This window comes from Lagenorhynchus albirostris, chromosome 20, assembly GCF_949774975.1.
Source record: "Lagenorhynchus albirostris chromosome 20, mLagAlb1.1, whole genome shotgun sequence".
Classification (NCBI taxonomy): domain Eukaryota; kingdom Metazoa; phylum Chordata; class Mammalia; order Artiodactyla; family Delphinidae; genus Lagenorhynchus; species Lagenorhynchus albirostris.
The window spans coordinates 36,365,945-36,379,020 of record NC_083114.1 but is presented as its reverse complement, the minus strand read 5'-3'; the positions used below and the strand labels follow the sequence as shown (position 1 = coordinate 36,379,020).

The following is a 13,076-nucleotide window of genomic DNA, read 5'->3' as shown; positions in this document are numbered from 1 at the left end:
CAGCAAATAGAAACTTCAACTCAATATTCCCCTTTCTGAGGCCCTTGAAATGCCACTGGGGATCTATTTTAAGAAAATGGTGCCCCCTGCTGACTTGGTCTGGGCTTGCATCTCCCCCTGGCCAAGAGGGAAATGACAAGATGTTTTGGCCCTGAACAAAAGTATCTGGAAGCCCTGGGCACGGAATTGCAAGTGGTGATGCATCTGAGAGTGCCTTCCTTTCCTAGATGAAGAGGGGCCCATGAGAACGGGTGACAATGACTAATGCCACAAACTGTTGCCAGATAAATACAGAACACCAGCTAAATCTGAATTTCAGATAAACAAGACACAATTGTTTGGTATAAATATGTCTCAAATATTGCATGGGACATACTTATACTCAACAAGTATGTGCTGTTTATCTGAAACTCAAATTTAGCTGGGCATCTTGTATTTTTATTTGCTAAACCTGACAACCTTAGATAAAGTGTGTTGGAGGGGCCAGGAGAAAACTAGAAATGAAATCGGATGCGTTACCCTCCTTGGGTTTCTCTGCAAACTCAATCTCACCCCTCCATCTAAACAGAGCCGGAGATGATACTTTCTCATACTTTATAGTGTTGCCCAGTTATACAATCACTCTATTTGGGAAATCAGTTTTCATTAAATGAGCCCATGATTACAGTGGACCCCTAAGAGAATCTAAAGAGAGCTGTGGACCCTTTTTACAGCAAAACTAACCTACTAGCTTGACATATGTGTGAGCACCTGTGTTACACACACATTTGTACATTAAAATTTCAGGGAGTTCTCAGCCTTCGTGTAAGAGTGACGTTCCCTCTAGGGCTATGGTCTGAATGTGGCAGTTCCAGGGTCCTGAGTAGGAGGAAATGGTGTCTAGTCAGCCCCTAAGCTAAAACATGATGCTTCTGCTAGCTCTGGCCACCCACACACCATGACAAAACACAGAAGTGGGCAGGAAGAAATATCCTGTCCCCCCCCCCACCTTGGAGAATGCCTTGAACCTCTTCCCTCTTCCACCTCTCCCAGAAATAACAAGGAGTCGGGCCTATTTGGACAGAAAACCCGCCAGCCCTTGTGGACTTGCGCCTCAGCTGAGTGGAAGGCACGGGATGAAATCGCTCCCCGTTCCAAGACCCTCTTTGCTCTCCTTTCCAGCCTTCTTGCCATGGCAGGTGGAGCACCCTGGTTCCCAGTCTGAGGACTGTCAGAAATTAGCTTTCAGCAGTAGGTGGAAGTTCTTCCAGGATAAATTCTGGGTGCTCTGAGCTGGGTGACGAAAAGCCTCGGCCTGAACATCCTGGGAGCAGACCTTGGAGCGGAGGTGCCGCGTCTTGTCTCCCTCCCGCAGCCCTTAGAGCCTGCTCTCCTCTTGACCCTGCAGAGGGAAGGCAGAGGGTCAGGCAGATGTTGGTTTAGACTCTCTCAGAATGTTCTAAATGATGTAAAACCTCATCGCCTGCTGCTTCCATCTTTGTCAGCATATGCTTATGCGACATTCAGCTTCAGTAGACTGAATCATGGAATACAAGCCCCAAATTGACCAAGGTGTTTCAAGCCAGCAATCATAGTGATATGCCTACAATGTATTACCATAGGATGACATTTTATGTTGAACATTTTCTGCAGTTAATCAATTTTTCTTATTACCTATATAGTGGTATGATTTCCAACTATCATTTCTTTGGAAGAAGGATTCTTTATTCCGAGGTGGATAGCCTTTCTTAAAATTTTTGGACTTAAAGTGTCCTTTTGTAAGCCATAATGATATTAGATTTTTTTTTAAGTCCTTACTTGAAAATATAAAAAGCCAGCATACTTATATCAGCCCCCCAAATTATTTGAAAATTCTACTGGATCAGGAAATCCAAACAGCCGGAAACCAGTGCCTCAGGCTTAGCTTGCTGACCTCTGACATGTGCTAAGTGGAGGCTCACTCTGGGCCCTGCCCTGCCACGGAGTCGTGTGACCTTCAGCCGATGCACTTTGGTGGACTTTGGGCTCCCTATTCCGTATATGGGGAGACTTGTTTTTGGCCTAAGCTCTCCCCAGGAGTGTTGTAAGGATAAAATGCCATGAACTAAAAGAGCTTTGGGAAAGAAGGAGCTCAATAAATATGAGATTGCTGTTCCCAAAGACAGCTGGTGTGTTTTCAGTGGGAAGGGCTGAATGATCCCGCAGAGACCCAGGACACTTTCTCTGCCAGGATATCTGGGGAGAGTGACCAGCACCACTCAGAAAGTGTGCAAACTGTTCCACCGACAAGTGGGACCAGACGGCAGAGGCAATGGGCCTCCTGAGGAGGTTGGCTTCTCCCCCTCCAAGGGCATAGGTCCAAGATGCAACTAGAACTCGGGGAACCTTGAGTTCTAGTTAATCTCTCTGGGACACACCCAGGGACCTACTGCAAGTTGCTCCCTTCCCTAACTTGTTTTTCCATTTATAAAAGGTGCAGATGCCTGCTCAGTCCTCTTCACAGGGGTGTTACAGGGCTGTGAGAAAACACATCACCCAATCCTAAAGAACTCACTTTAGAGATTATACACAGTGAATGTTTAATTACTGCCTTTAAGTCCTTTGAACAACAACATATAATTTTTCTTCCTTATAATGATTAATTGCAGAATAGTCTTCCCTATGGTTTTACCCCAAATCACATTTGTGCATCGCTCCCCTTGCCCTAGGCTAAGAGGTGTACAGGAAATGGAAAAACCACTCTACCATGAACCTGAGCACAAACACCTAAGGAAGTAAGCCAGATAGTTTGACCAAAATAGACATTAAGTACAGTACACCCCAAAAGAAAAACACAGTGCTTGGGGAAATGGGTGTCCTGGTGCCCTCCCTTATACACATAGCTGAGAATTAACTGCAGATGAAAGTCCTTTGATGCTTAGAAACCTGAGACATCAGGCTGCCCAGGGTTAGTGATCAACAGTACTTCTGTTTGAACTTGCCTGGTATTTCACGTTTATCGGTACCATTATAACCTAGCAGAGTGTTACCAACGCCGAGTCTGACTTGGCACTCTCAGTTCCTGTGATCCTGTAGGTGAGTACGCCACCCCGAACGAGCTGGCAGCTCACACAACATTTTAAAATATCTTGCAATTGAGCTGAAATGACGCCTCCCTGTAGAGCCACTCACCTGCTCCTGTGCTCTCACTTGAACTGAGTTGAAGCAGGAGCACAGGGAGAAGCAGGCAGTTTAAAACCCCATTTCGCACTTGGCGGTAGAGCCAAAGCTGCCTTTCCACTTCCTTTCATCTTTACGTGCTCTCTCCAGCTCAAGCCTCGCCTTGCCCAGACACCTTCCTTCGTTGTTAGCTCTGCATTTCTGAGATGCAGTGACTTTTCTACCCGTCTCCCTATTAGACTGTGAACACCCTAGAGGGTAAGTACTGGTCCTACTCAACTTTGAACTCACAACATGTTCACAGGACATGTCACACCGAAGGGTTAGATGAATAGACACAGGACTGAATGAATATACCAGACCTGGGCTCCCGGCTCACCTAGGACAGGCTTGCTCTAGTATCAGGTGAGAGCCAGGCTGAGCTGTTGGAAATCCTTCTTGCTCTTGGTGACTGGTATGAGGCACGCCTGAGACCCCTGGTTGGGGATGGCAGGGGGTAGAGGTGGAGGGGACTGGCCTGATAGCTGGGAACACGTCTCTGGTTAAAACAACAGGCCCAGGTGAGGACTGCTCATAGGCCCCTGGCCCTGGTAACGTGGTCTCACCACCTAACCAATCCACAGAAGACAGTTTGGAAGAACTATCAGTCCAGTAGGGAAGGAGCTAATTCATGCGTCTTTCAGGATGAGAAACAGAGAAAACAAAGGGGTGGAGAAAAGAAGGAAGTTCAGCCAGTTGTATTTAAAACCTCTTCTCTCAAGGAGGAGTTCAAGATGAGAGGGGGCCTTTGGGGGCAGAGCTGCAGTGAACTCGGGCCCCTAGAGAGTGAGACGAGTGCAAGTGAGGCAGGTCTTGAAAGGCTGGGCGGGGGGTGGGAAGGCAGCCGCGCAGGAAGGAGGCTGGGCTCCCATCTGGAGAGCCAAGGGGCTGGGGCTGCTGAACAGATGGAGCGAAAGTTGCAGCTGGTGGAAATGCACTTTCATGTGTAAAGTTTGGTCCACGGAGGATTTCGACTTCCAACTCTGAAGGCAGCACTGGGCAGGTGGCTCTGCTCCATGCTCCGCCTTCCCCTCCCACTGCCACACAGAAAATTCGACAACGGCGGCTCTATGCCAGGACTCAGCCACCGTGCCTTCCACCAGCATCCCTTTCAACAGGCAGGAGCTGGCATGGGGACACCAGGGCACAGCCAGGATGGCGGAAGACTGCAATGTTTTAGCAGCTGAAGGGGGCAGGGGAATAGGAAGGATTAATCCAGCCTTCCCAGGAGGGGACCGAGAGGACCAAGAACAGACGCGGAGGTGGAGAAAGGGAATCAGACCTTCCAAAGCTGTTCATGACATACACACTGGGTCTCCGCTCTGGACTTGGTTGAGCTTTGGCTGAAGGGGACGCACTGGGGAAATGTGAACGCACAGCAGACTCTGAGGCTCTGGGCTCATTTTAGCTCAACCTTGAGAGAAGTTTCTCAAGGGGAGAATATATCTGTCGTTTTTTAAGAAATATTTGCCCACCAGAGCTTTAAGAGAGAAAGCGATTTTTACATCCTCTGGCTCTGACAGTTACCTGTCCTGATATTTAGACATTGGCCTGTGGGAACAGAAGCCACAAGCACAGCAGCTCTTGGGGGAACTGGCCACCCAGCCAGGTTAACCACACCCACGAGGGAGCAGCCTGGGCCATGAGCACCAAGCTCTGCCTCTTCCCCCTCTCTTTCTTTCTTTACTTGTGCGAGGCTGTGCTCCTGGCCATCAAAAACAGAAACAGCCTCTCTGTCTTGTTAAAATCCAAATGCTGTTTTTAGAGTACGTGATTTTGCTTCCTTAAAAAAAAAATAACAAAATAGCCAGACTGAGACCTAGTCCTTTTTATCTCTATTGTGTCCATTTTCCCAAAAGATGTCACTGTTCGAGAAAATAACTTAAAATATTCTTGGAGTGGAGGTAGTCTCTCTCTTCTTAGTGGGATGTCTTCTTGGCTCCTTTCCCAAACTTGGCATCGAGACCAAGACCTATAGAGAGAGAGAACACGGGCTTAACTCTATGGGGAGAAATGAAGCCTACAAATGATTTGGGGGTGGGGGGGTGGGGGTGAGCCTTGGTTCTCCAAAATTGGAGCTTTAAGTAAAACTAGTTTTCAAACTTTGGTTTTATAAAAGCTCCTCAGAGAAAAGAGATTGGTATCAAATGAAAAAAAATCACCAAGATACTGGTAATTACATGTATATTTGAAATACAGCAGGGACTTCCCTGGCAGTCCAGAGGTTAAGACTCCACGCTTCCACCGCAGGGGGCACAGGTTCGATCCCGGCTTGGGGAACTAAGATCCCGCATGCTGCGTGTGGTGCGGCCAAAAAAATAATAATAATACAGCAAGACTGAAAGAAATTTAAGAATCAAACTTCTAAGCTAGGTCTCTCAGCTTACCCACAGCAGCATAAATGAGTAGGGAATAAGTATAATAATTTTACCCTGCTCAGTATCTGGGGAAAGCAGAATCACTGGAAAGAAATCACTCAAATGAAATGTTCCTTAGGAAAGCTAGAGTAGAGGTAATGCTTCCTTTTCTCTTTTAAAAAATTTTCTCTAAAGTAACCTAATACATTTCACAAATATACAAGTAAATATTAAGGAAAAAGAATAACGCTCTGTCACTGTCCCTTTGTGTGGTCCAGAGCTGCCTGCTCTGGACGGAACTTACCCAAGAACACAAGCACAGTGCCCACCCACTGCATGGGGCTGATGGGGTTGGCGAAGAGGATCACAGAGGCCAAAATGGTGAAGAACTTTCGAGTTGTGGTGATGATGGAGCAGGTCAGGGGACCAAAATACACCACTGTCATGAAGATGAAGCTCTAGAGAAAGACAGGGAAAGACTAGGTCAGGCTGGCTCTTGGCTCTCTATCTGCCAAGAGGTCTAAAGTCTGTAACAGGACATCACGGCTAATCTTGCCACCCCTCTTCTCGCAGCCAGGCCAGTCTCTTTTGGGGAAGCCAAGCCATCCTCCATCAAGGCACTCACCTGGCCCAGGGCACTAGTCAGGCCAAAGAGCAGGATGTTATAGATGATGGCAGGGTATCTTTCGGCAAAGCTCAAGAACTCCCAGAGCTCCCCAGTGAACAGGATTCCTAGGAAGAAACGTCAAAAGATGAACGGTGCATCTTGTGTGCCCATATTCACACCCCTGCAGAGGCCTGCTAAAGCACTCTGAAGGAGGGCATGGAAAAACATATGGAGTGAGTTTGTATTGCCCCATCAGGCATCTCCTATTTTTCTGATAAGAGAAACTAACTAAAGACTCTTCTGGGAAATACTTGGAAGTTAATGAGTTACTTCTGCCACAGTGATTGAACGCAGCAAACCTCAGATGCTGTGAAGATACTGATCCACACATCCCGAGCTCAAGGCAGCCCCAAGCACTGCTCGATTCCAGCCATCAGAAGCCTCCTCTGTTAACCCTAGTGTGTTGTATGAAAAATACTCCCTGTGTGCGCCCAGATTTGAAAAAAGTTAGGAAGCACTGATTTAAAAGCAAATACATCCATGTTTGAACAATATTCAGTATTCACCACATACCAGTGTCTCATCTCCCTCAGAAGAGGGCGAGTTCCCAGGGCACCCCAGCATTTTGCTACTGTGTGTCCTCCCACGATACCCGGCACAGGCCTACCCCGATTGTACCAGTAACAAGTAGCAAGCAGAGCCAACTGGTGAAGGTTTCTCCAAGGCTTCCCAGGGGCCTGGACATAAAGGCCTCTGGGAACCGATGGGCGAAGTTAGCAACTGGCACCAGAGCTAGAGATTATGTGGATGAGGGCAGTCTGCCCTCTGCTGATACGTAGAAAGAATAGCAGAACTGCTCCTTACCGGCTCCCAGCAGCAATGTCGACCAAAGGTTGATGTTCAGCATCATGTGGTTGGAGCCTGTTTGGTAGTGAGCCCGCATATGGTCCTGGGAAACGCCGGTCAGCCCATCCAGGGTGAGAGACAAGAGCTGGGAAAGAAAGAGTACAGCCTGCAGTGAGAAGGCCACCGGGACCCTCCCTAACGCAGGACACAGAACTCTCACCTTTCTGAGACCCCTCAGAAAAGCCGCTGCCTTAAGACAGAGTCCTCAGAACAAAATGCTGCCATTTGTCCACAGGTGGAGGATGGGAGAGACCACGTGAGCTCCCTCCTCCCCTCAGGCACTCAGAACGACAGGCGATCTGAGCCACATGGATGTAATGTGATCGGAGCAGGGTAGGAAGCCTACCGCTTCCCAACACAATGCCGTGAAGTCTGGCGTGCAGGGGCCTAGAATGGCTCATGGTGAGCCACACTCATTCTTCCACTAAAGCTGGAGAGAGGAAATCTAGTCCCAGCATGTTAGCCTCCTGGCTTGGAGTATAGGGCTCCGGAGACTGGATTCTGTGGTCGCACTGCCTGGATTAGAATCCGGGGCAATGTAAGCCACTAACTCTGCCAGTTAACAGCCATGTGACCACGGGCAAGTGATTCAACTTTTCTTTGCCTCAGTTTCTTCACCTGTAAAATGGAGATAATGCTATCTAAGTTATGAGGTTATTGTTGTAAAAATTAACTAGTTTACACGTAGAACACTTGGAAAAGTGCCTAACACCTAGTAAGTAATAGCTACTATAGTATTTTTTTAATTAATTAATTAATTAATTAATTAATTTATGGCTGCACTGGGTCTTCGTTGCTGCGCACGGGCTTTCTCTAGTTGCGGTGAGCAGGGACTACTCTTCGTTGCAGCGTGCGGGCTTCTCATTGCGGTGGTTTCTCTTGTTGTGGAGCACGGGCTCTAGGCGCGCGGGCTTCAGTTGCTGTGGCTCACGGACTCTAGAGCGCAGCCTCGGTAGTTTGTGCACGGGCTTAGTTGCTCCGCAGTATGTGGGATCTTCTCAGACCAGGGCTCGAACCCGTGTCTCCTGCATTGGCAGGCGGATTCTCAACCACTGCGCCACCAGGGAAGCCCTATAGTATTATTTTTAACCCTGGCTTCCATGTTCCTTGGAAAGCCACAATGAGAGACACACTACTCCTTTCCTCTTTGCTCTCAGGTCTCTGGAACCTCACACCAGCATTTAGACACAGGCCTCAGAGTCATCCCTTCCCCAGAAGGAGAGCTGACCCATAGTGAAATATTTTAGGCTCCCCACTATGGCCTTAGCAGAGCCAAGGGCTTTGCAGCCAGAGACAAAGACCAGAAATGTGGGGCAAGAAACATCACAACCTCCCTCAAAACATATAACTGGCCGTCTGCCTGCACAGGTGGGGATACTCCTCTGTTAAGATTACTGGAAAAGGCTTCCTTTCCCAACAGAATTGCATACCAGGAGCAGCTCTCCATAGCCAACTGTGTGTTCTTCTATCCCGACTACTTTCTTGGGTTTGTACATGAAAAGGGCCACTCCAGCCACAATTAGCAACACACACAGGTACTTGGCCATTGGATACTTCTTCTTCAAAAGGGTCACTCCAAGGAGCATGACTACAGGGAAGAAACAGAGTGGAAAATTCAGGCACCCATAGGCATTGATGAGCCCAACACTCTCCTCCTAGGAGCCAAAGACTCACGGGAAAAAAAGAATGTCTGAGAAGGAAAGCCGACAGAGGACAAAAGGAGGGTGCAACACTGGCACCTAGACAGAGACAACTGAGCAACAAGGTTGAGCAAAGAGTATAAGGAAGGGAAGAGGTAGAGAACAAAGGTGAAAGTTCCAGGAAGGAACAGGGCAGGGGAGGGGCAGTAGGGAAGAGTGACAGGTTGAGGAAAAGGAAACTGATGATCAAATGGGATTTAGGGTGTCTAATGACAACGTGAACACATGGGACACCAAAATGATTGACTATGTGAAGCAGGTTAGGTCAGCCTCTGGCTCTCAGTGAGGACTACCAGCTAATGAACACCCAACACCACAGGAAGTGATAAAGGATGGGCAGGGGGAAGGGATGGAGGGAACCCGAGAGATAGCTATGGTGAGATGACAAAGCCCAGAGGCATAGAGCTCTAGCAGAGGAGGATCAAGCTCACTGCAGGAAGAGTGAGGAAGGAAGATGGCGACCATCTTCTTCTGCTTACCTGGGATGGGCTTGCACGATTTACCAAGGACCTGAAATTAAATTCAGCAAAAATAATTTCTGAGCGTCTTTGATGTGCCAGGTACTGTACTAGGTGCTACGATAAGATGAGTTAAGTGTGAGGCCTGCACCAGAGACTGCAGCCTCGGAAAGCAGCCCTACCACAGCCAGCCCACCACCACTAAACCTCAGATCTATGGTTCTTCACACTCTTAACTTCCCAAACACACTCTCTTTTTATTTAAGTCACAGGCCAGAGGGAAGCATCTTTCATCCTTTTCAAGCAACTTCTGAGCCAACCCTCATTCCACCCTAAGGTTTCACCTGAGTTGGGTAGTTGACAAACTGTAGTGCTGAGTTGCTGGAGACCATGGCACCCAGATAGGAGACAGAACAGGCAGCATAGAGCCAGCTCCGAGTACGATCCACCCTGGCAGTGTCAAAAAACTGGATCACTGGGAGAAGACAAAAGAAACATACAAGAGAAAGCTGGTGGGCCTAGGATGGACCACTGAGCAAAAGTCGAAGCCACATGAAAGGAATTTGCCTGTCAAATAAGATGAGAAGCACAAACTATTTCTGTCCTCTTAGACTGGGAAATCTCTGAAGATTCTCCAACTCTCCAATCCCACCTAACCCTAACACAAGACCTCATGGAGGGCAGGGGTGGGGGTAGGGTGTCCATTCAGTTCAAGGGACTAGTTATCCCTGCTGCTAGCCCCCAGGGAACAAAGAGAGAATGCTCAAAACATGCTTGAAGCTGACACATAAAGGAAAATCAAAAGGACAAAGGAAAAAGCTTTAAGTATTCTCATGGGGATCTGTAACACAGAAGACCCATTCCCTGCACATTTCTGACTGACAAGTTGATTTAATCTAAGGAAATGGGGTTTCACCCTTTTCCAAAGCCACTAGTTTTCTCAATCGAACAGAGAGGCTGTTGCAAGCACTAAAGGGGCTGAGGGTGCTGAGACTTAGACCTAACGCCTAGGATACAAAGGGGAGGGGACACACGACAGATTACTATCTAAGTACTCACAGATCTTGGCAAACACGGCATTGATCACGCATTGGATGAAGACCAAAGTTAAGGCAAAAGTGAACGTCTCCTGCTTGGCTCCCTCCCCATACTTTCCTCTTGTTCTAAGAATGAAATGCATGAGAAAGAGGGGAGGAATTAGTATACTTCCCTCAGTGCCATCTACCTACTAATCCAGAGCCACTGAACACTTTGAAATTTTCTAGCCTCTCTAGACGTAGGGAGAGTTTGGTAAGGATCACCGGGCTCATTGACATCAGAAGCTGATTTTATGGCATCTAAAAACTAGACATTCCAGGCTGCTGATCCCGTAGCCGAAGGAAAAAATATCCGTACAGGATGGAGCAAGAGGAAACGTGAAAAATTAGTTGGTGAAACGAGGTATCCCGGGCAGAACAAGGGATTTGGGCTATAGCAGCAGGGCCGAGGGCAAAGGAATCCGCTACCTGCAAGCATCTGGGAGTTCCCAAAAGGGGCCGGCACAGGTCATGGAAACCTAAGCCTGTGAAACCTAGCTCCTTAGAACCAACAGGAAAAAAGAGCAACCAAGGGAAGAAAAATAACCAGCTCCCGAGAATCCAGAGACCAACTTTCGCGTTTTGGAAACCTAGGGAGGTTTCAGCGGCAAAGGCGGTCAGGATGCCGGGAGGGCGGGGCGGCGTGGGGGTGCAAAAGGGAACAGTGGGGCCAGGGGCGGGAGGACCGTGAACCTGACCACAGGCTGGGGAGACAAGGCGGACTGGTTAGGGGGGCGGAGGTCTGCGTTCCGACCCGGGGGATCCGCTCACATCTTTTCCTGCAGGATCCCATAGTAGAAATAGCAGACAAAGACGCCGAGGAAGCAGAGCGGCAGGCGCAGCCGGTCGGGCACCAGGGAGCTGCTAGCGGCCATGAGACGCCCGGACGACCCGACCGGAGACCCGCTCACAGCCGGCAGCGGCGGCGGCGACAAGTCCAGCCGGACATCGCCGACCGGCGACAGGGGCCTCATAGGAGCTGCATGTGACCGCCGTTGGGCAGGGCCTCAGCAGCCACCGCCAGAACTGCCAGCTCAGGACCGCCGAGGGGAAACTCTTCAGAACCCTGAACCCGCTTCCAAGGAAAGGACACCCATCCTGGGGCCTTGATCTCGTCCCTGGTGGCCAGGGGAGCCCGCTGTCCCCCTCGAGGGTAAGGTGACGCCTTACCCTCGAGACTTTCCGACCAGGCAACTCCGAGGACAACTGAGACCCGGAGCTCGACGGGATGTCCTAGGAGATAGGTGGACGTGGAATGATGACGTATAAGGATGTGGAGGTGACCAATTGGCTGCGCTGTGCAAAGGCAGACAGGTGGGCGGGAAGGAGGAGTGCGCCGGCCCGGCAAATCCAAGAGTCTTTTTCCCGGTCGGCTGTCAGGCTTCTGCTGGGTCCTAACGCCCGGAAATCGCAATGCAGCCTTAGCGCCCTCTAGCTGCTGCCCAGCGTCCCTGACTCTAACCCCTCTACAAGAAGAGCGTTGCTCAAGGCCTGGCTTTTGGGGAGCCGTCCTCCTCCTAGGGGGCACATCACTAGGCTCCCAAGGGCGGCAGAGCTTTTGTTTCAGCTCTGTCACTTAAAGGCAGGGTAACCTACGCATGTCACCTAAATTCCGAGCTACAGTTTTCCTAGTCTATATTATTACTAATAATAGCCACCTTGTCGCCTCTTGACTGTTCTGAGGATCAAATGAGCTGAGGCTGTGAAACGGTTTTATAAACTGTAAAGCGTGCTGTGCAAGTTTAAGGTATTTATTAGTCATTACTCTTTCTCAACTCTAATCTTATTTCCTCACATCCTCAAGGTGGAAATGGAAGCTTGCCGAAGTGGATTTTCTTCAGGGTCTTACAACTCACCGACAAGGGAGCAAACCCTCCTGCATTGATGAGCTCCTTGTTGGAGCCCCTCCCTCATCCCAGTGTTGGACCTCTCCACGTGCTGACACCAAGAACTAGGGCCGGACTGACCCCAAGGCTTGCCACTACCGGGCTCAAGCCCCCCCGTAATCACTGGACTCTGGGTTGCTCTTTGGGTAGAGACTTCTTCTCCCCTTCTAGCAGCCTGCTCCTTTGGCACAGCCTCACGCAAAGGAAGGAAACTCGGGGCAGCACCACACCCATCCCTCCGGGCCTGACTCACTAAGACTTTGGGGGTAGGCCAAACATCTTTCAGGGGAGGGGTAAGAAGTAGAAGATAGGGTCTGTCTGCAACCCCCTGTGTCCTTTATATAAGTTGGGGAGGGGGACCCCCACACATTTGTTCTCTTGCCCAGTGGTTTACTTTACTGTATTAGCCGACGATTCCAGGGCACGGAGCTGGGGTTCCAGTCCCAGCTCTGCCTCTTTACCAGCTGGGACTTCAAACAATTCACTTGACCTCTGAGTCAAGTTTCCTCATCAGAAATTAATGGAAATGTAACAAGCGGTAGAGTACTGTGGTTAGAAGCACAGGCATTGGATTCAAAAGATCTGGTTCCCAGTCCTAGCTTCCCCGCTTTGTACCTGTGTTTTGGGGGCAAGGTTTATCAATTTTTTTTTTTGTCTTTCCCTCATTAGTACAGTGGGATTTATCACATCAGATGGTTTGTGATATTTCAATGACATTTTATGTAAAGCATTTTACAGTGTATCTGATGCTTACCTAGCCAATACATGGTAGTTGGGATAGCCTGGCTTAAGAGTTTGTTTTGAGGTTTTATGAGCTAGATAGATATAATTGTAGTTATTACGACTGCCCTTGGGGTAGTCAACTTTTAACCCATACAGTGGGGATAATGTGTCTTTTGTGAAAATGCT

The 13,076-nt window shown here is 49.0% G+C and overlaps 2 protein-coding genes across 5 annotated transcripts in view; both read right to left on the bottom strand.

Annotated features, from left to right (window-relative positions):
• Positions 1 to 13,076, bottom strand: part of PHB1 (prohibitin 1) — a 264,555-nt gene that overhangs the window by 245,135 nt on the left and 6,344 nt on the right. The gene's annotated exons all lie outside the window — the stretch shown is intronic.
• SLC35B1 (solute carrier family 35 member B1) lies at positions 4,991 to 11,546 on the bottom strand. 4 transcript variants are annotated; one of them, XM_060133534.1, is made up of 9 exons: positions 11,452 to 11,546; positions 10,265 to 10,368; positions 9,550 to 9,655; positions 9,227 to 9,257; positions 8,478 to 8,635; positions 7,006 to 7,132; positions 6,160 to 6,266; positions 5,839 to 5,992; positions 4,991 to 5,149 (listed from the first exon to the last, which is right to left on the bottom strand). In XM_060133534.1, the coding sequence occupies exons 2-9, from the start codon at positions 10,294 to 10,296 to the stop codon at positions 5,097 to 5,099; spliced, it is 768 nt and encodes a 255-aa protein (XP_059989517.1). In that variant the 5' UTR covers positions 10,297 to 10,368; positions 11,452 to 11,546; the 3' UTR covers positions 4,991 to 5,096. The 4 variants fall into 4 exon arrangements, with proteins under 4 accessions (XP_059989517.1, XP_059989515.1, XP_059989518.1 ...); XM_060133532.1 differs by lacking the exon at positions 11,452 to 11,546 and adding an exon at positions 11,053 to 11,413 and having other exon boundaries at positions 9,550 to 9,680; XM_060133535.1 differs by lacking the exon at positions 11,452 to 11,546 and adding an exon at positions 11,053 to 11,192.